The sequence below is a fragment of the Mauremys reevesii genome, linkage group 11 (genome assembly GCF_016161935.1).
Source record: "Mauremys reevesii isolate NIE-2019 linkage group 11, ASM1616193v1, whole genome shotgun sequence".
In the NCBI taxonomy this organism is placed as follows: Eukaryota; Metazoa; Chordata; order Testudines; family Geoemydidae; genus Mauremys; species Mauremys reevesii.
In genome coordinates this window covers 27,286,748-27,306,910 of record NC_052633.1, presented here as the reverse complement: position 1 = coordinate 27,306,910, position 20,163 = coordinate 27,286,748, and the positions used below count along the sequence as shown (strand labels likewise).

The 20,163-nt window shown below is 39.8% G+C and overlaps 2 protein-coding genes across 14 annotated transcripts in view; one reads left to right on the top strand and one right to left on the bottom strand.

Annotated features, from left to right (window-relative positions):
- The window catches only part of NEMP2 (nuclear envelope integral membrane protein 2), a 71,230-nt gene that overhangs the window by 5,888 nt on the left and 45,179 nt on the right, over positions 1 to 20,163 (bottom strand). The window contains exons 9-10 of one of the 2 annotated variants that reach the window (XM_039494259.1): positions 11,637 to 11,753; positions 10,833 to 11,558 (exon numbers count right to left, since the gene is read on the bottom strand). In XM_039494259.1, the coding sequence (XP_039350193.1) occupies positions 11,666 to 11,753 (88 nt within the window). In that variant the 3' untranslated portion in view covers positions 10,833 to 11,558; positions 11,637 to 11,665. Of the gene's footprint in view, positions 1 to 10,832; positions 11,559 to 11,636; positions 11,754 to 20,163 lie in introns of those variants that run through there. The other variant, XM_039494260.1, reaches the window with a different exon arrangement.
- The window catches only part of MFSD6 (major facilitator superfamily domain containing 6), a 49,716-nt gene that overhangs the window by 16,297 nt on the left and 13,256 nt on the right, over positions 1 to 20,163 (top strand). For 8 of the 12 annotated variants that reach the window (XM_039494246.1, XM_039494248.1, XM_039494252.1 and 5 more), the window contains 3 exons: positions 1,032 to 1,058; positions 1,171 to 2,745; positions 13,554 to 13,651. In XM_039494246.1, the coding sequence (XP_039350180.1) occupies positions 1,226 to 2,745; positions 13,554 to 13,651 (1,618 nt within the window). In that variant the 5' untranslated portion in view covers positions 1,032 to 1,058; positions 1,171 to 1,225. The remainder of the gene's footprint in view (positions 1 to 1,031; positions 1,059 to 1,170; positions 2,746 to 13,553; positions 13,652 to 20,163) is intronic. The other 4 variants (XM_039494254.1, XM_039494251.1, XM_039494253.1 and 1 more) reach the window with 2 other exon arrangements.

Genomic DNA, 20,163 nt, shown 5'->3' with positions numbered 1-20,163 from the left:
TACAATATATAGTTTGCTTATCTAATATTTTTTCCAGGTTATGCTCACAAATATTAATACTGCAAAATTTCAGATTTATACAATATGTCTCCAGTCTGGTAGCCAAGAACTAATGGACTGCACTTCTGTGTGGGAGACCATTTTTTTTGTTCCCAATAAGGAAAATTACTAATGGCTAACTCTACTATTATTAATTATTATTGAGTATGAAAGATGCTCTCAGAACTAAAATCTAAATCCTAGGGGCTTTTAAAATTGGTTTTTAAATGAATTAATATTTGTAAAAAGATACAGGATTGACCTTCCTGAAATCCACTCTTTCTCCACAGAATAAGTATGGGGCCTGCAGTGGCAATATGATTTCTTCTCAGTCACTCCTGTATTTCTGAACTTTGATTGGAAGGGAAAAAAGATCAGTTTAGTCCCATGTCTGTTCAATCCTTGCCCTCTGCTACTGAGGCTTCCAACCTAATTGTGCGGATGATTTTTATGATGTAGGTACCCGTCCACTAGGAACTAGGGGGTCTTACTTTTCTGTTTCCCAGAGGTGCTGAGCAACCACAGTCACACTGACTTCAGCTGAAGTTGCAGATACTCAGCATTTCTGAAAATGGGACTCCAGTTGGAGATCAAATAATTTTGCATAGGCCTTCAGGTGGAATGGATATGACTGGTGAAGAAAAGCTCCATATCTCATTACTTGTCCCCTGGGTCACCTCATTCCCTGTCCTACGGTTATTTAAGCAAAACTGTAAATACTGGAGTTAGATTCTTACAAAAGCAGATGATTTGTAGGGGAAGATTTCAAAGGCACAAATTGCAGTTAGTTGCTTAGCTCCTATTTGTGCCTTTGAAAATCTCTCCTGTAATAAATGTATAGGATGGTTATTGCAAAGAGCTACAGAACTGCTACTGAAAGATAAGTTGCTATAGTAGTGGCAGTCACTAAATCCACTTTTTCATGATTGCCAGTATTGTCTATCATTATCAATGTGAATTAACGGTTGAATACAGTGTTTTTCTTTCCTCAGGTCCTGAGGAATTTATGGGCAAGGCATGTAAGTAATAAAAAGAGGCTCTTTCTTTTATTCCTCAGTGCCTGACCTTCCATGATTGCACCCTTCTTTCTGTGTTGTGCTTTAACTGTAGTCTATTTTATTTGCCCTACAGGATACCTGCAGTCATTGTGGAGAGTGTGTTGAGTATCGGATGCTTGTGGTGAGCTATGGCGGCTGATGATAAAGTTGCCATCTTAACTGATGATGAAGAAGAGCAGAAGAGAAAGTATGTGCTTGCTGATCCTTTCAATGGAATTTCCAAGGAGCAAGATCTCCAGCCCCAAAATGAAACCCCTTCAACTGAGACCACCACTGTCCCAGATGAGGAGCTAGACTGGTTAGAAAGGCACTGTGTCAAAATAAACAATGATCTTCTGATCTCCAAGGTCTTTTATTTTTTCTTTTATTCTGCATATGGCTCCCTTTACCCATTGCTTCCTGTGTATTATAAGCAGCTGGGCATGTCGCCTAGTCAGAGTGGACTTCTGGTGGGCATTAGGTACTTTATTGAGTTTTGCAGTGCTCCTTTCTGGGGAGTGGTGGCAGATCGCTTTAAAAAAGGGAAAGTTGTCCTTCTCTTTTCACTTTTATGTTGGATTTTATTTAACCTGGGGATTGGATTTGTTAGACCAGCTACCTTAAGATGTGTACCAAAGGTCCCTCCACCACCACATCCTTCCAATGCCAGCCACCTTTTAACATCGCTGCCGCAAAATGCCACCATTCCTTCTCTGCTAACTACAGCTAGTGCTACGTTACAGAAGGGTCGTGGGAAGCGGGACCTGTTAGCTAACAGTCCCCCAACTTTGGAATTGTTTCCATTTTCTGCTCAGACTAGAAATGGAGACCTTGCCTTGGATAACAACAATACAAATTTTCTTTCAAAGAATACCACCACAAACCCAGGACTGCCAGGAAATATGACCCACCCTACATCACCACCTGTTGTCACCACGAAGCCAGTATTTTCTGACCACGTCATGCTAGTTTATGATCATCAAGAAGTAGAGGCTATCTTTCTACTCATTCTCTTGGTTGTCATTATAGGAGAGTTTTTCAGTGCCTCATCTGTTACCATTGTGGATACTGTGACTCTCCAATACCTTGGCAAACATAGGGATCGCTATGGCTTGCAACGGATGTGGGGCTCTCTGGGCTGGGGACTGGCCATGCTGTCGGTGGGAATTGGTATAGACTATACCCGTATAGAAGTGATCATCGAAGGTCTGGGGTGTAAAGCTCCAGAGTACAAGAACTACAGGATTGTTTTCATAGTCTTTGGTGTACTGATGTCAATGGCGCTTATTGTGGCCACCCAGTTCAGATTCCATTATAACCACTACAAAGAAGATGAAAACAAGAGGAAGGAAGTAGAGATCCCACAGGTGGATGGAAATGCCTCCACTGAATCCTCTGATGACACCCCCAGCAGCATAAGCCAGTCTCAGTCATTCAGTTTTTGGGACCTGATAAAGCTCCTTTGCAGTATACAGTATGGGTCTGTGCTGTTTGTGGCTTGGTTTATGGGGTTTGGGTATGGGTTTGTGTTCACCTTTCTCTACTGGCACTTGGAAGACCTGAATGGCACTACCACCCTCTTTGGAGTCTGTTCTGTCTTGAGCCACGTGTCTGAGCTGACTGCCTACTTCTTTAGCCACAAGTTGATTGAACTGATTGGTCACATCCGGTAAGCAAATGACAATAATCACTAAAGAACTGTGCACATGTTAGTGGAGCTATGTTTGTAGAGTATTAAGTTGAGTTAGCCTCATGATTCTCTATTTTAAAGAGTCTCCTCCTGTGAATCTGTGTTTGACTATATTTGTGCTGCTTATAAATGAGACTTCTTTTAAGTTGTGCTCTTCCTGGCTGAGCTGGACCAAGAATGGTTCTGCCTGGAGCTGATACCCTCCCTCAGTCCTGCAGATAAGTGGGGTATTCAGGCCACCTCACTTATCTCTTAACTGTTGGAGAGCACCATCGGTGAAGATGTCAGTATTTGCCAGCACCATCCCTAGAAGTATTTCAGGGAGTAATATTGTGTTGGTGCTAGAACACCGTACATCCAGAAATAGTGTAGTCTCTCTGATACATCAGGCAAGGTAGGAGTCCAGTGGTCCAGTGCGATAGAAACAGAAGAGATAACATAAAGATCCCTGTAGCATTTACCCAATATTAAAAAAAAAAAAAATGCTTAGAAACCGGTGAAAGTTTACTATGAATTTTTTCTAGCAAGCCTTATTTTTAATGTGATCCTTTTCCCCAATCTCTTTCAAATTCCTAATGTGACACACTGAATCTGTAATATATTCCAGTGCTATAACTTTATATTACAAAAATGTATATAAATACCTTGAATACATTCTCTAGAAAATGGAACTAGGTTACAGTCTCTGAATTGCAGCACTGTTTTACTGTGGAATTAAACAGTGAGGCAACACTTCTCCAAAACCACTCCCGCCCCTTATTTTAAAGATCTCTGTCCTGACCTGCATATACTCAGATAGGTGACTGCCTCATGAAGTAAATGTTCATTTTAAACAGGTATATAATATAACTTCTTCATAACACCCAAAATGTTTTCTCAGCACTTTAGTGAAATTTGGCAGTTTAACCTTGAAAGGATTACTTTAAAGTGCACCGTCAATGATTTTGCTTCAAAACTCCATGATTTGTTTGAACAACAATCTATTCTGGGCTTGTTTATCTTGAAGTGTGTAATATTGTCACATCTCACGGTGGTCTCCTAAACAGAGGCAAATCATATTTTCACAGAACTGTATATGTAGTCTTGTTCCCATACCCTCTCCCAGTACACCAGAGGATCTGTTATCTAGATGTCAGTGCATTTTCAACCGTATGAGTCATGCAGTTTTTTTTTCTGCATCTTGTCCTGTTTGTTTTCAGTGAGTTGATCCCTCTGTGGTGTTTCTCTTGACCTCAATCAAAGGTATGTTTCAGGTGATCTCTCAAGTTACTGTGCCTGGAACTTGGGATATCAAATTTTATACCAAGTAGCGTCTTTAGGCTTTTAATTAATCAAACCAATATAAATTTTTCTGTGCTGATCACAAGATGTTCTCTCTCTTCCCTTTGCTTGTTTTTATTGGTGAAGCAGGAGTTGTCATATTTTCATCTTTCTTCCGTTTAAGCGGGTTGCATAATAAGGATAAATAGCTTTCAAAACTTTAAATTTTACACATAATTAGTTTGACAAAATTTACTGGCACTTGACAGGCAAAGGAAAAAAGAAGAGTGTAATTTAATAGCAAAAGATGCTTTTCATTTTCAGCTCATAGACGATGCTGAAACCTTGAGACGGTCTCTACACCTGCAGCATGAAAATGTCTTGTTTGGCATACTAAATTTTGCTTTCCTCCTCTCATACGAAGTGTATTGAATATTAGCTTTTGTTATGTGACAGGCACTAGATGGATTGCAGTCTAAAAGGATATGTGTTTCTCCTCTGACATTTACATTTATGTTGGAAAAAGAAACATAAATAATCTGGTGGAGTTATGAGGCACTATGTTTTGACAAGAGGTCTTGTGCCAGATATGTGAATGTAGTATATTCATTACTCTGGATCTAGATCCATTTGGATGGAAAAGGGAAGTGGAAGGAGTGATCATGGAAGGGAAAGCTTTCTTTTTAAGTAAAAAATTAGATTTAAGGATTATTTATTTGACAGTCTATGGCTAAGTTCTATATACTGGAGGTTTTGGTAATGACATGACCCAGGTAAGAGATACGTATGTGGCACCTGATGTCACCAGAAAGTACCCCTTGATGGAGCTGAAGCGCTGAAATTTACGTGTGTATGTATATTGACTATAAATGTATATAAATGAACAAGAGATAATAATCTTTTCTGTGTGTATGCAATGTAATTGTGAAGATAATCTGGACCTGGGACTTAAGTTAAATGCATAATTTTCTTTTAGGGTCACAGTGACATTGAGAAATGTATAATAATCATGGAAAGAACAATCATTAGCAGATCATAGTCAAAATTGTTTTAAATCTGGGTATGATGCAATCAATGTTTTGCTGAATAGGAGGCTGCCGGTTTTGAAATATGTCTCCTACAATCAAAATTCTTTGGAATCTACAGTTCCATAGCTACTGGCTGCCTAGAGTACCTTTAAACACTGCTTTTTCCATTAATCGTTGATGTTCGTACTCTTCCTATCAATAGGAGTTAGTTTACACAACACTAATTATAAAGCTCTGTAGTATAATGCTCCCGTGCAACCTTGGGAGTTAAGATCAACTCTCAACATGAGATCTAATTCCCCCTCTTAATATTTTTCTTTATACTACAGTAGAACCCACAATGTGCTAGATATTGTACGCACATATATAGGAAGAAATTCCCTGCCCTAAGGACCTTAAAGCCTCTAAAAACATGTATGAGGAGGAGGTGCTAAAATATACCAAGCAAAGTGGTCAAGGCAGTCAGTCATAGGGTTACATCAAGTTACTTCCATTTCCTGGTGTTTTCAAAATGTGCTTGATTATAGTACAAAAACTTAGGTTTAGTCCTTTTTCTTTCATGTTTGGCTTAAGTAGGAAAGAGAAATGGCAGGATTGTGGAAATAAGGGGATAAAATGGACAAGAATGGAGGTGTAGACCTTGCTGCTTTTGCTCTACGTTTCCCATGCTAAGGATTTCTTTTTAAAAAGAAATTCCATCTCTTCTAAACTTAGATGGATATTGGGCAGAGTGTATTGCGACACTTGGCCTAAATTGCTTAGATACAGTAGCTAGTGTCAGTTTAACACATGTCCCTTTATAACCACAGCCAGAACAATGAATGTAAATTAACTGTTGGTCCTATTCTTTTCATATTTTAGTATTTAATACTTATTTATATTTTAGTCATAGCAACTTGCAAACTGTCCGCCTCAGATACTATCTTTCTCCACTAGCTCTTTGAACTTTGCAAAATAACGTAGACTCTTGGTCCACTGCATTAAAGCCCCTTCTCCCAAAAAGTGAAAGCTAACTGGCAGCGGTGCGGAGTTAATGATCCTGTATGTGATCCCCTTTGCACTGCTTTATACACATTGACTGGTATGATTGCTTTATTTTATTTTGTTTTACTTTTAAGGTTACTCCACCTATTAATAAAATGAGTAGCATTAGATTTCAACTACACTAATGCATTAGGGATGTTTAATGTATCTTATGGAAAACAGGGATAACCAGACGAGACCACGGTTGTATGTTGGGGGGGGGGGGGGGGGGAGAGAATAGCTCAGTGGTTTGAACATTGGCCTGCTAAACCCAGGGTTGTGAGCTCAGTCCTTGAGGGGGCCATTTGGGGATTAGTCCTGCTTTGAGCAGGGGGTTGGACCATATGATCTCCTGAGGTCCCTTCCCACCCTAATAATCTATGATTCTATGAATCTATGGTTGTACAGTAACTCCTCACTTAAAGTCACCCCGCTTAACGTTGTTACGTTGCTGATCAATTAGGGAACGTACTCATTTAAAGTTGTGCAATGCTCCACTCTTAGGTTGTTTGGCTGCCTGCTCTCTCCACAGCTGGCAGCCTCCCTATTACCCCCGCGCCTCCTGCCCACCGGCAGACCCCATGGATCAGCGCCTTCCCCCCACCATCTGCCCGCGGCAATCAGCTGGCTTGCGGCATTTTGGAGGCAGGAGAGAGGGGGAGGAGCAAGGACTTGGTGCATAGGCTCCGCCTGCCTCCCGAACGCAGCAAGCCAGCTGATTGCCACAGGCAGGAGGAAGGGGGGAGGAGTGAGGACTCGGCGCGCCGCCTCCCTCCCTCCCCTGCCTTCCGAACGTGGCAATCAGCTGGCTTGCGGCGTTTTCAAGGGAGGGGAGGAAGGGGAGAGGAGCCAGGATGCAGCATGCGAAGTAAAGGAGGAGGTGATGAGGGGGAGAAGAGGTGGGTTAAGGGTGGAGGATTGCGGGGAAGGAGTGGAGTGGGCAGGCTGAGGGTTGAGCTCCCCACCCCTGGTCCTTCCAGAGTGGGGGAAGCTGCCCTGGAACCTAACCCCCCCATTTTCATTAATTCTTATGGGAAAATTGGAGTTGCTTAACATCGTTTCACTTAGTCGCATTTTTTTCAAGAACAAAACTACAACGTTAAGTGAGGAGTTACTGTACATGTGTATAATTTTTTAATGGTCCAAACCAGAATGTGAACCATTTTGGCATATACAGGATTAAGTGTCTCCAGAAACTGTGCTGTAAGGTCTCATATCATAGTGGTAGGGGAAAGGTTCCTCCCACTCCACACCCAGCCCTGAAGACTTCCTAGGTCTATTGTGAGAGAGATGACTATGAGTTTTCTGTTATGGTGTGGAAAGGTCACAGCAGAAGTTATTTTCCTTTAAGCCTTACTACTAGCAAAGTAGTACACTGATATCTACGTATTCTTCCTCCCATTTTAAAGAATAGACTAGAACGGGTAGGCAACCTATGGCACGGGTGCCGAAGGCGGTACGCGAGCTGATTTTCAGTGGCACTCACACTGCCTGGGTCCTGGCCACCGGTCCGTGGAGCTCTGCATTTTAATTTAATTTTAAATGAAGCTTCTTAAACATTTTAAAAGCCTTATTTACTTTACATACAACAATAGTTTAGTTATATATTATAGACTTACAGAAAGAGACCTTCTAAAAACATTAAAATGTATTACTGGCACGCAAAACCTTAAATTAAAGTGAATAAGTGAAGACTTGGCACACCACTTGTGAAAGGTTGCCAACCCCTGGACTAGTATCATAGAATATCAGGGTTGGAAGGGACCTCAGGAGATCATCTAGTCCAACTCCCTGCTCAGAGTAGGACTAATCCCCAGACAGATTTTTACCACATATCCCTAAGTCACCCCCTCAAGGATTGAATTCACAACCCTGGGTTTAGCAGGCCAATGCTCAAACCACTGAGCTATCCCTCCCCCTAAAATATATATTTAGTGTGTATCTCTATGTGTAGACACACACTAAACATTTCCCCTGTCATTCACACTACTGTGGCTCTTTCGGGTAATGTTGATCATTAATTCAGCTCCTTAACCCCTGAGGTTTGACTATCACCGGTTCAAGTCCAGAAGGATAAGGTTTAATATCCCCTCCAGCCATATTCTTACCCCCTATCCAGTTTGTGTCCCAGCCCCGACCGTGACCAACTACAATCCTAGAATATCAGGGTTGGAAAGGACCTCAGGGAATAGAAGCTCTTGCTGTAATTTTTCTGATAGCTTAGCACTAGTACCTTCACTATCCCTCCTGCCTGAGTTTTTGGAGACAGGCACAGGCTTGATTCTTGTAATCACAAGCTCTGACACAGATAAATATGGGGGGGAAATGTATTGGCACTTTTCACAGTAAGCTGCACTTAGGTAGATCTGGGAGCTAGCTGAGCAAACACTTGTCTCCTCTCAGCTACTCACACAACTGTCATCCACCAGTATCATGAAACTGCTGATTCCAGGTTCAGACCCTCATGTGAGCTCTGAGTAGATCTGGGAGGGTAACTGATTTTTTGATGTGGTAGAGGTTCTGGGGGAGGAATAGCTCAGTGGTTTGAGCATTGGCCTGCTAAACCCAGGGTTGTGAATTCAATCCTTGAGGGGGCGATTTAGGGATCTGGGGCAAAATCAGTACTTGGTCATGCTAGTGAAGGCAGGAGGCTGGAATCAATGACTTTTCAGGGTCCCTTCCAGTTCTATGAGATAGGTATATCTCCATATATTATATTAAAAATTATTGATTTTGGGTTGAACTGAATCTTGAAAAAGTTCATTTTGGATTTGTTTCTGAGTTGGGATTCAAACGTGGGTTTTCTCTATCACGGGTGAGTGCTCAAACCACTGGGCTAAAGGCTACAAGAAAAGGGAGTGGTGGCATCACCATCTCCTCCAGCTGCCTCCTCCTCTGTGACTGGCCAAACTATTCATGTTAAATTTGCATATAGTTTTGGGTCCACCAGAGCTGCATTTTTCAGCAAATGAACTACTCAGCTGAAAAATGTTGCCCAACTCTAGATCTGAGACACACAGCAGGTTCACATATGACTGTACTAATACTCAAATTATGTTGTAAACATTTTAGAGATTACCATAGCGCTTTGTGCACAATTCAGTGCCAGCAAAGTAGTTACAAAGCTATACATGCAACCAGAAAATTAATAAGAGTGTTAATAGTATTTGTACTTCATATCTAGTGCCTTCCGCTTGTGTCTCCGGGTATCTCAAAGCGTTTTATAAAGGTGGGCAGTATTCCCCATTTTACAGGTGGAAAAAAGAGGTATTTGGAAGTTAAATAACTTGCCCAGTACAACAGAACAAATCCATGTCAGAGCTAGGCTTAGCACTCAGGTGTCCTTATTCCAAGTCTCCTTCGTTAACCCTCATTACCATGCTATTTGTCACTCTCCCCCTTTCTCTTCAGCAAATTGAGGTTTTGTGACTTAATTGAGTGATTACTCAGGTTAAGAAGAAGCATATGAATGCATTTCCTTGGTATGTTCTCTGATAGAGAGGTTTGTAGGTAGTGGTGGGGTGGGTATTTGCAGGATGTCTTGCTGAGAGTTATGTGCTATGTTGCACTGAAATTCTGCTTCCTTTTTAAAAAGAATATATTAATTTTTTTCATAAAGAATCAGACAATAGAAAGGTAAATGACTTACAGCTTTTATGTTTCCAAATTTCACATGCTTCACAGGATGTCTAATGGAATTATGCAGTCTTACAATTTGTCAAACCGGCAAGACAAGCCAATACATAACCAGACAATAATACAGAAACATAACATGTCAGGGTGGGGTTAACAGTAATAAGCTAGGAGGAGATGTACATGAATAGGCAGAGGAGGGGGCAGGGAAAAAGAGGTTAGGTGGAATGAAGATATGACATTCTTTGAACCATCTCAATATTTTCTGTCCAGATGTTTCTAGAAAAGGGGTCCAAATTTCTTCAAATTGAGATAATTGTTCTCTCTGGCAATGAGCACTTCTTTCTTTGGTTGCTAACTCAGACAGCTCTGAATACCACTGCTCTATTCTGGGCATAAGCCTACTCTTCCAGTTGCTTCCTAGTTTTTATATGCTGCAGCTTAGCTATTTTGTCTGCATGTCATATGGAGGGTAGGAAGTTTAAAGCATCAGGGCCAGATTTTCAAAATAGCTCTCATTTAGACACCCAAATTAAGTGGACAAATTTTCAAAATTGTTTAGCACCCATTGTTCTCCTGGGGAACAGTTGAATGATGTCTAGAGTTGGGAAAAAAATTTCATGTGTGCAGTTTACTCACTGAAAAATGCAATTTTAGTTGACCAGAAACTATTAGTAAATTTGACAGAAATTTGCCAAATAGTTTTGATCCCCATTTTCCCCCCACAGGCCTTAAATGCCATTCACAAAATGGCAGGAGGAGGTGGTGGTGGTGGTGTACTATAAATTGTCACTGTGAATGACAATGAATAGTCATTGGGCCAGGGAAAGAGCAGGAGAATGACTCTATAGACTGGTGATTAGGGTCCTCACCCAGGATGTGGGAGGACCCAAGTCAAGTCCCTGCTCCACATCAGGCAAAGAGAGCAATTGAACGGTGGGTCTCCCACATCCCGGATGAGCGCCCTAACCACTGGACTAAAAGTTTTATAAGGAGGACAGTGGCTCCTCCATGTATTTTTGTAAATCTAGCCCTTTACAACTGCCCAACATAGATTTTTTTTCCAGTTTGTTGTAATTTTTCAATTTTAGTTCAACCTGAACCTTTTTTTATTATTTTTTCATAACTGTCAGTGAACAGAAATATCAAATATTTGCCCAGCTCTGCTAAGCAGCTGTGTCCTAAGATATGAAGGATCATGGAAAGATGAGAAAAATCAAACAAGCAGTTGCTCAGAGGTTATGATGAAGGCTCCCTAAGTACTTACTAGCTCCTAAATTCAATGGCTCAGCCCTTCTAAAAATCAGGCCACTTTTAATTAGGTGTTTAAACTTTTGACACTCAAATGTGATCATTTTGGGTTCGATTTATAAATATCTAGCTGAACATTCTGAAAGACAAGTAAACAGAAGAACTCTGTCCGTATTCCTTACTTGATTTGTTGCTTCTGAGCTAAGGGAGGCTGGCAGAAAGGAAGAGAAACTGATGAGGAGGGATATGAAAAGTGTGCTTCCTGGATAGGGCCATTTTTCTCTTTGGGAGAAAGTTGGCAAGAAATTGTATGCACAGGAGTCAATCAAGGAAAAGAAGTGAAGTTGTTGGACAGAAAGATGGTAGAGATGAATGGATGAAAGGAACAAATTTGTTGTAGCTCTTGTGCACTACAGATTTAATCTCCCTACCCACTTTGCCTGTTAATGTCCAGCCTTGCCATTGCTCCCCATTTTCTGCTCTAAGTGGTGATCCAGTGTCACTATCCTGGCAACACATATCAGCTATGGACCCCCTGCCACACCAGTGGAAGCAGAGTCTCTGGAGCCGGCCTGTTGGGGTGTATGGTAAGACTTTCTGCAAAAATACATTAATTACTATAAGGTATAAAATATTACAAACTTTGCAAATCTGGGCATTATTGCACAAGCTTACCTGATCCCAGTAGACTGGCTCCAGTGTAGTTATGTTTGGGTAGTGATAGCATGAGCATAGTACATGCTGTGGCATTTGTCTGAGTGGAAGCCAGTAAGACTGAACATCATGGGACCTCTTTAAAAAAAAAAAAATACTGCATTTGTATTAGTACTTTCCATCTTAGATTTTTCAAAGTTTCTTAACACAATGTTGATTTAAGCTTCACAATACTTATGTGAAATAGGAAAGCATTAGCTCATTTTTACACATGGTAAATTCAATTAAATGACAATTAAATGACTTTGCTAAGAGTGCATAGTGAGTTTGAGGCTATGGAAGAAATAAAGCCCTGATATTCAGAGACTCAGGTCTGTGCCTTAACCCCTAGGCCAACCTTTCCTTTTTAATTTTCCTGTGGGTCAATCCTGAGCATAACCCTGGTTATTTAAGAGGTGCAGTGCATCGTTCTAAGATTAAGGTTGTTGTTTTTTGGTGGTTTTTTTTTTAACATCTGTCGGTCCACCTTAAATGTTCTGCTGTCGCTCCCACTAGGAACAGGTCCACTAGAAAACTGCAAGTTGAATAACAAGATCTTTTACAAAACACCTGAGTGCAGATCAGTAAATACTGCAGTCTCATCTTTGCCTTGTAGAGAGGTATAATAAGCAGGGTATAATAAGCTAAAAGAGTGGTTGAAATCAAGAGCGAAAAATAACCTTTTTTTTTTTTTTTTAAAATCAGAAAAGGTTATTGTAAAGTTAGGTGAACCTGGTACCTGTCGAATGCAAACCAGGGAGGAAGTTAATGTTACCCCTGTATGTATGGGTGAATGGTAAGGGGATTTAGTCATGTTCCTCTTCCTTTCTGATTTTAGAGATTGTATTTCCAGTCAGTGATGGACAACAAGGGAAAGTGACTTGTTGCTAATTTAGACTAATTTAGTCTGTTATCCAAATCTACCTCTTCCCCTGGTCCTGGAAAAGAGATGATTTATCTGCTCCTACTAGAATGTTTCCTTTTTAGAGCCACAGAAAAGATATGATGTACAACAAAGGTTGCTTCTAGTAATGATAGTTTAGCTTGGTGAGGAAGAAGCAATTGGGTTGAAGCCTGAAGTCAGGAAAGGAGAGAAAATGTTTGGTTAAATAGTGTGAGGAGAAAATGAACTGGGAAAACTGGGCTTGAGCTTTCTGGTCAACAGTTATTTTAAAACCTGACTCTTAGCCTCTTGCTTCCAAACTGGATTGTCCTGTTGAAAACTAGACAGGTGACAACAATAGTGTTGTCACTACATGGAGTATTTATTGTTGTGGTTTTTTGGGGGGAAGAGTACATATTTCAAAGAAGTAGTGAACTGGATGCAACTCCTGGAATGCTAACTTTACATCAGCTTGGATTAAATAAATTCCTATAATAATATGGACCTATACTCTTCTTAAACTGTATGGCTGATGTGTGAATCATTGAGGCGTTTAAAAAGACTGGTGTCAGGTGTGATGGAAACCATATTCTCTCTAAAATATAACGCAGTAGGACATTACATAAAATGTAATGTCTAGACACTAGACATTACCTAGTCAGAAGTTCAGAGGGTCTATTAACTCTAGACAGATTTAGGATTAATTTGTTTTCCATTAGTGGTTTGAAAAGAATTCTCCTGGGGTTTTGTTTTAATTTAATCAATCACATTTTTGTTTTTAACTTGGAACAAGTTTAACTGCATGCCCGCAGAGCGGGAAGAGGTTGCGCTTGGGTGTGGGATCTTTGTAACGGAAGATTTTTGACTAAGAAATTGTGCGTGAGCACACACTTCCTTGTGCTGCATTTCGCTTTCGTATTAGGATTTAGAAAGCAATCAGGTGTATTTCAAGTACCATACAAGACACGGAAACTGCAAACCTCTATGACTATTTTTTTTCCCCTTCCTCTCTTTAGAGTGCTCTATATTGGCCTTGCCTGTAATACAGCTCGCTACATTTATATCTCCTATTTGGAAAATGCCTGGACTGTTCTCCCTATGGAAGTACTTCAAGGTAAGATGATGCAGTTATGATCTTATAGTATAAAGTGAACCACTTAAATTATTCATGTTGCCATCTGAGCTGTGATTAAGAGAAAGTCCAGTAGCTCTTTGTTTCTGACTATAAATATCCCAAAAGACTTTATGGTCTCATACATTTTTACAGTGGTTGTCATGGAAAAGGTTTGACGTCAGGAGGTTGGTTCTGCATTTGATCTGCACACTGTTCTGTTTGTTGATCCAAACAGATCTGCTTGAGAGCAACACACCCTATAACTAAACAAAGAGACAGGCGTATGAGTTGAATACACACCTGCACATGTTGCTGGGGTTCTTAAGCTTCTTTATATCTATTAAATGCAAAAAATCAACACAGTTGAAAGACAACAGTTAAAAAGAATGGATTCATGCTTATGCTAACTTTTTTTTTTAAATGCCCTAGCCACCAAAGAAAATGTTCTGGAACATCCTGTCTGTTAAATTTTTCTGCAATTGTTTTTCAGTGGCATTCTGTGATTTATAGCTTAGGCTACTATAACCTGACAGGAACTTAGGTTTCAACAAAGCCCTCTATGTGCTTGCAAGACAAGGCAAACCTTTTAGTTTAAGCAGTTGATTTGAATAAAAAGTAATAGGACCATTATTTTAAATTAGAGATTAATGATATGCATGGTCTGTGCAGAAGCATCATTTTGAGTCCTCCTGTCAGATGAAAAATCATATTTTTTTTAAAAAGACCTTAGCTGTGTTACTAAAAGCATATTAGATTACTATAATTCAGATTTACTTTCTACCATTTATACTCTTAATTTACTGTAGCATGCAACACAGTTCACAGAAAGATCATTCCCCACCATATTACCATTTTTGAGGTGGTTCTAATCTGAGACCTAGATTACTTGACTCTCCCATTTAAAGTGAGCAACATTCGATAAGTCACTACAAGTTGTGGTGTTAATGAACCTTCTGTTTTGCTCTAGTGCTTCTGGTTTCCAAATGTTTGTTTTCATTATATACGTCGCATGAGCGCATTTTAATGTAATATTTCAAAATTGTTGATTTGATAAGTGTCTTATCACAATATGCTCTAACAGTGTTTCCAATGCCTAATGACTTTTCTGTAGAACTATATATTTAGCAGAACTGAGAGAGTAACATATGGCAAACTTGTGCTGTTTATTACCTAGGGTGGGATTTGATATTTGTGATTACTGAAGTTCTCTATGAAAACTGTTTCATTTATTGGTCTCTGATTGTCAAATCAAAGTAAATGAAATACTTGTATATAACGGTGGATAAGTTAATTTTAAAGAAGATTAAATATTCTAATTAACATAAAATTAGAAATTTACATTGAATTTCTAGATAAACATTCAAGACCACTGCAGGGTATGGAGAGATTTCTAGAAGAGACTGTGCAAACTGCATCTATTAATTGTAATTTTAACCATGCTACAATTTCGTAGCTATCCGTGTATAGAAGTTGGTGAGAGCTGCTCCAAGCACGGCATCTTCTTAAGACAGAAAATGAGAGGAGTTTATTTTACACTTATTTCCTAACGAAAGAGTTTGGAAACTATAAGCCTTGTTTATTCACACATGCATGGTGTTATGAAAATAAGGGTTTGGATTAACTCTTAAATTGCTAGAAGTTTCAACGCTCCCTGCCAAATGAGTGCCTATGGGGTGTAAATACAATGCTGTATGTGTTAATTCTCCAAACAGAAAGCCATTGAAAAATTTAACAGGGACAGGATGTTCCAGAACATTTTCCTTGGTGGCTAGAGCATTTAAAAAAAAAAGTTAACACAAGCATAAATCCACCCTTCTTAACTGTTGTCTTTCAAACGTGTTGATTTTTTTGCATTTAATAGATATAAAGACGCTTAAGAGCCTAATCAATCACTTTTCTGTCTCAATAGAGTGACTATAGTTTTAACACTAAAATACTCGGGCCATGTCGGTTTCAAAACAATGGGCTGAACTCTATTCTGGCAAAGAATTTTTCCCAGTATAAAATTACCTCATCTGTCAAATAGCAGCCATTCTAAATTGTCCAGCTGGGTGATGAGACTGGTCACCTGAAAATATCAATTTGAAAGATATGGAGCTGTTACAAAAGTGGCAACTGGCTAAAAAGCTCCAGAACTGAGTACCAGGACCAATCTTGCTTTCCTTGTGCACCTGAAGCTCCAGTTTAAGTTAGCAAAGATGGTTACTTCTGTGGAGTAAATAACTTTGGGGAGGGAGGGGTGGTTTGTTCATCACAGTTTTATTAGACTCTGCCAGTTTTTTGGATAGGCTATGATACTAAAATCTTTCCTTTTACACAATCAGAGTTCGTTTGAAAGCCCTTTATGTAGGCGCTGACCATCTGGTTATATAAAGGTTATAATTTGATTGTGACTCTTCAAGGAGGAGCAATGCACAGTTGTTATGATCTGAGAAACAATGCCAGATTTGTTCCAATAGAATAGTTAACTGACATAAAATGGAACAGTTCTCACAAGACCAGCCAAGACAGAACAGGTCTCTTCATCAGGCTTAGAAGGGACCGCAGGAGGTCATCTAGTTCAACCCCCTGCTCAAAGCAGGATCAATCCCCAACTAAATCATCCCAGCCAGAGCTTTGTCAAGCCTGACCTTAAAAACGTCTAAGGAAGGAGATTCCACCACTTCCCTAGGTAACCCATTCCAGTGCTTCACCACCCTCCTAGTGAAAAAGTTTTTCCTAATATCAACCTAAACCTCCCCCACTGCAACTTGAGACCATTACTCCTTGTTCTGTCATCTGCTACCACCGAGAACAGTCTCGATCCATCCTCTTTGGAACCCCCTTTCAGGTAGCTGAAAGCAGCTATCAGATCCCCCCTCATTCTTCTCTTCTGCAGACTAAACAATCCCAGTTCCCTCAGCCTCTCCTCATAAGTCATGTGCTTCAGCCCCCTAATCATTTTTGTTGCCCTCCGCTGGACTCTTTCCAATTTTTCCACATCCACCTTGTAGTGTGGGGCCCAAAACTGGACACAGTACTCCAGATGAGGCCTCACCAATGTCGAATAGAGGGGAATGATCACGTCCCTCGATCTTCTGACAATGTCCCTACATATACAGCCCAAAATGCCGTTAGCCTTCTTGGCAACAAGGGCACACTGTCAACTCATATCCAACTTCTCGTCCACTGTAACCTCTAGGTCCTTTTCTGTAGAACTGCTGCCTAGCCATTTGGTCCCTAGTCTGTAGCAGTGCATGGGATTCTTCCGTCCAAAGTGCAGGACTCTGCACTTGTCCTTGTTGAACCTCATCAGATTTATTTGGGCCCAATCCTCTAATTTGTCTAGGTCCTTCTGTATGCTATCCCTATCCTCCAGCGTATCTATCACTCCTCCCAGTTTAGTGTCATCTGCAAACTTGCTGAGAGTGCAGTCCACGCAGATCATTAATGCAGCTATTGAACAAAACTGGCCCCAGGACCGACCCTTGGGGTACTCCGCTTGATACCGGCTGCCAACTAGACATGGAGTCATTGATCACTACCCGTTGAGCCCATATTCTATGATTCTGTGTGTCTTCTGCAATAGAGCTTCCTTTGTACATCAGGATTGTGCAACAGTGATTCAGTGACCCCATTCTAATTTGTGGCTATTTTAAACAGCTAGGTAGGAGAGTCAGAGTATATTTATCTGACTCCTCAAGGGAGAGAGGGGTATGTGGGTAATTAATGAAATATCTTTCCTTTTTTGTTTGGATGAACTACATCCCATAAAATATCCGTGCTCTAAAGTTTAGTTTGCTAGAGGTTAGCATGAGTAGAAAACTTTGATGTAAATTGTTACTGTAGATCTTGTGTCCAAAGAGATTCCAGTGGCTAAAGCAAGATAATGTATTTGATTTTTGATTTATATTTCACATGGACAGTCTCTCTTGAAACATTTAACTAGTTCTGATCCAAACAGATTTCTTACTAGGGTTCGGTTTTAAAGTAGTTTGAAATTGCCAACGCTATATAGATGACTATCACAAAAACCAAATGATTTAGTAACATACAGAAAATAAAAAGCTAACTTCATCCTATTTGGCTCTAAAGGAGGGATTGGGTTCATTTTGAAGGGAATTAAAAACACCAGGCATTTCTCTGGGCCATATTGTTTTAGACTTGGGGTGTATGTGTGTTTTTAATATTGTAGCCTTTGTTTTCCTTACCAAATAAATTATCACGGTACTCAAATTATTAAAAGTACACCAGAAATGTTTTGGATTTGCCAGGTTTTTAACTTGATGATTAATATTTTATTCTTTTTCGTAACTGACAGTCTGAGTGCATTACATAAGCTTTTAAGTGATTTCCTTAATCAGCATGAGACATAGTTTTCCAAAAACTGAATCACCCTTGTTGGTTTATGCCTTTAAATTGGGGATTAAGAAGACAATAGTTACTTTCTACTTGCAATGAAATCAATCAGTGATCTCATCATTATGTAACCAGTAGGTTTTTCAATATTAGTACTTTTAAAATTATTTTTGGACCCATGTATACTGTATAAAGTAGTCTGAAAATCACTCAGCATATCTAGCATAAGTCGTCTTTCAACAAGCTTGATGTGTTATAAGTAAGGACAGACTCACAATTCAAAAATTATTTCTAGATGTGTACTTAATCATGGTGTGTTCTGTAATCTGCTGACTAATCCTCTGTTACTGAGTTTCCTGAAGCTCGCAGATATTTTTGTTGTAAAGTATCTAAATCAGACTTTTTGCAGAGAGTGAAAAATAAACATAGAACTTTCTAGACATCAAAATATATTGCCATTCATTAAATGAATACTGTGGAATCCTGAATGTCAGTATGCCACCTACAGATTTGTTACTCTTGTCTTATTTAATTTAGCTTATGCGGTTGTTCAGTCTACACTGATCAGCAATTGCAGAACCGAACTGTCTCTCCCTGATGTTGGTTAATAAATCAGGTACATAGGACTGATCCTTGTTGGTTACATCATCCATTCTCCAAACCACATTTCTAAACTGGCAATTGGACAAATGCTAGCAATGGCTAGTCAGGGGATGAGCTGTGACTATATTTAATTCCACCCAACCTTGAAAAAATATCACCAGCCAATCCATGAGGGTTTTTTAAAGCAGAACCACAGTAAAATAGCTTTAGGTGTGTTCACCATGTAACTCTCTACAAAATTGCCATTTCATTCTTGCCTCTTGCCCCAAAGTCAGGATTTCAAATTGAGGCTGCAGATAGCAACCTTCCCCTCTCCTTGCCAGCTGATATATTTTTTTCTTCTCCATGACATCTGACTGCTATGTTCTGCCTTAGGCAAAATTGTCTCTGCATAGTCTGATTTTCCATGGTAAGGAAAAAAAAATAATAAAGGCACCCAAAATGTATTATTATTTGATTAGCCAAGAGTGCCTCAAATGCATATGCATTATTTATATCTGAAAGGACCTCTACCACTGTTAGCAATGGAAATTGGTGATGTCTGTCAGCCGGTGGGCAAAACTGCTTTGTAATGGCATGCTTAATCAAAGCAGACTTACAACAGTGGGAGAAACCCTGTTGCGTCTGACTCAAAACAGCCTAAGCAAAGCTTGCTGTACCTTGCCTAACCCTGAGGAACCTCTATGGTCTGTCAGCCAAGATCTCCCAAAGCCAAGTGCAAATGCAAAGTGAGTAGTGCCAAGAGTTTGGAAAGAATTGATTTTTGAGGTGGTTCTTAGAACATGCTTTTATTTTATTTTTTTTAAAACAGTTTGATTTGCATAGAGAGATGTCAGTGTACATATAAGGATTAGCCTCTGAACGCCTTCCAATGTGGCAGTAATGTTAAGGCCTTTCTACATTTAAAACATATATCAGCATACCTGTGTCAGTCATGGGGTGTGAAAAAACCATACCCCCTAACAGTAGAGCCAGACTGAAAACACCCCTGGTGTAGATGCCGCTATGCCAACACAAGAGTGCTTCTGTTAGCATAGCTAACGTTGTTTAGGGAGGTGGTGTTCCTACCCTAGCAGAACTCCTTGTACTGTAGGTGTGTGCTGCGTCTAAACTACAAGGCTGTGCTGGCAGCTATAGCTATGCCAGCGCAGGCTCAGTATTGCAAACGTAGCCTAAGAAACATTGACAGTGTGATTGCCCATAGGCTAGGAGCCAGTCTTAGGGTTTGTGAAGCCCCCAGCTACTTTCATGAGGAGGAGGAGCTATTGACAGAAAGATGGGTTGTTGCTAGGGCTGTCAAGCGATTAAAAAAATTAACCGTGATTAATCGCGCTGTTAAATAATAATAGAATAGCATTTATTTAAATATTTTTGAATGTATTCTACATTTTCAAATATATTGATTTCAATTACAACATAAATATAAAGTGAGCACTGCACACTTTGTATTCTATTTTTATTAAAATGTTTGCACTGTCAAAATCAAAAGAAATAGTATTTTTCAATTGACCTAATACAAGTGCTGTAGTGCAATCTGTTTATCATGAGAGTTGAACTTACAAATGTGGAAT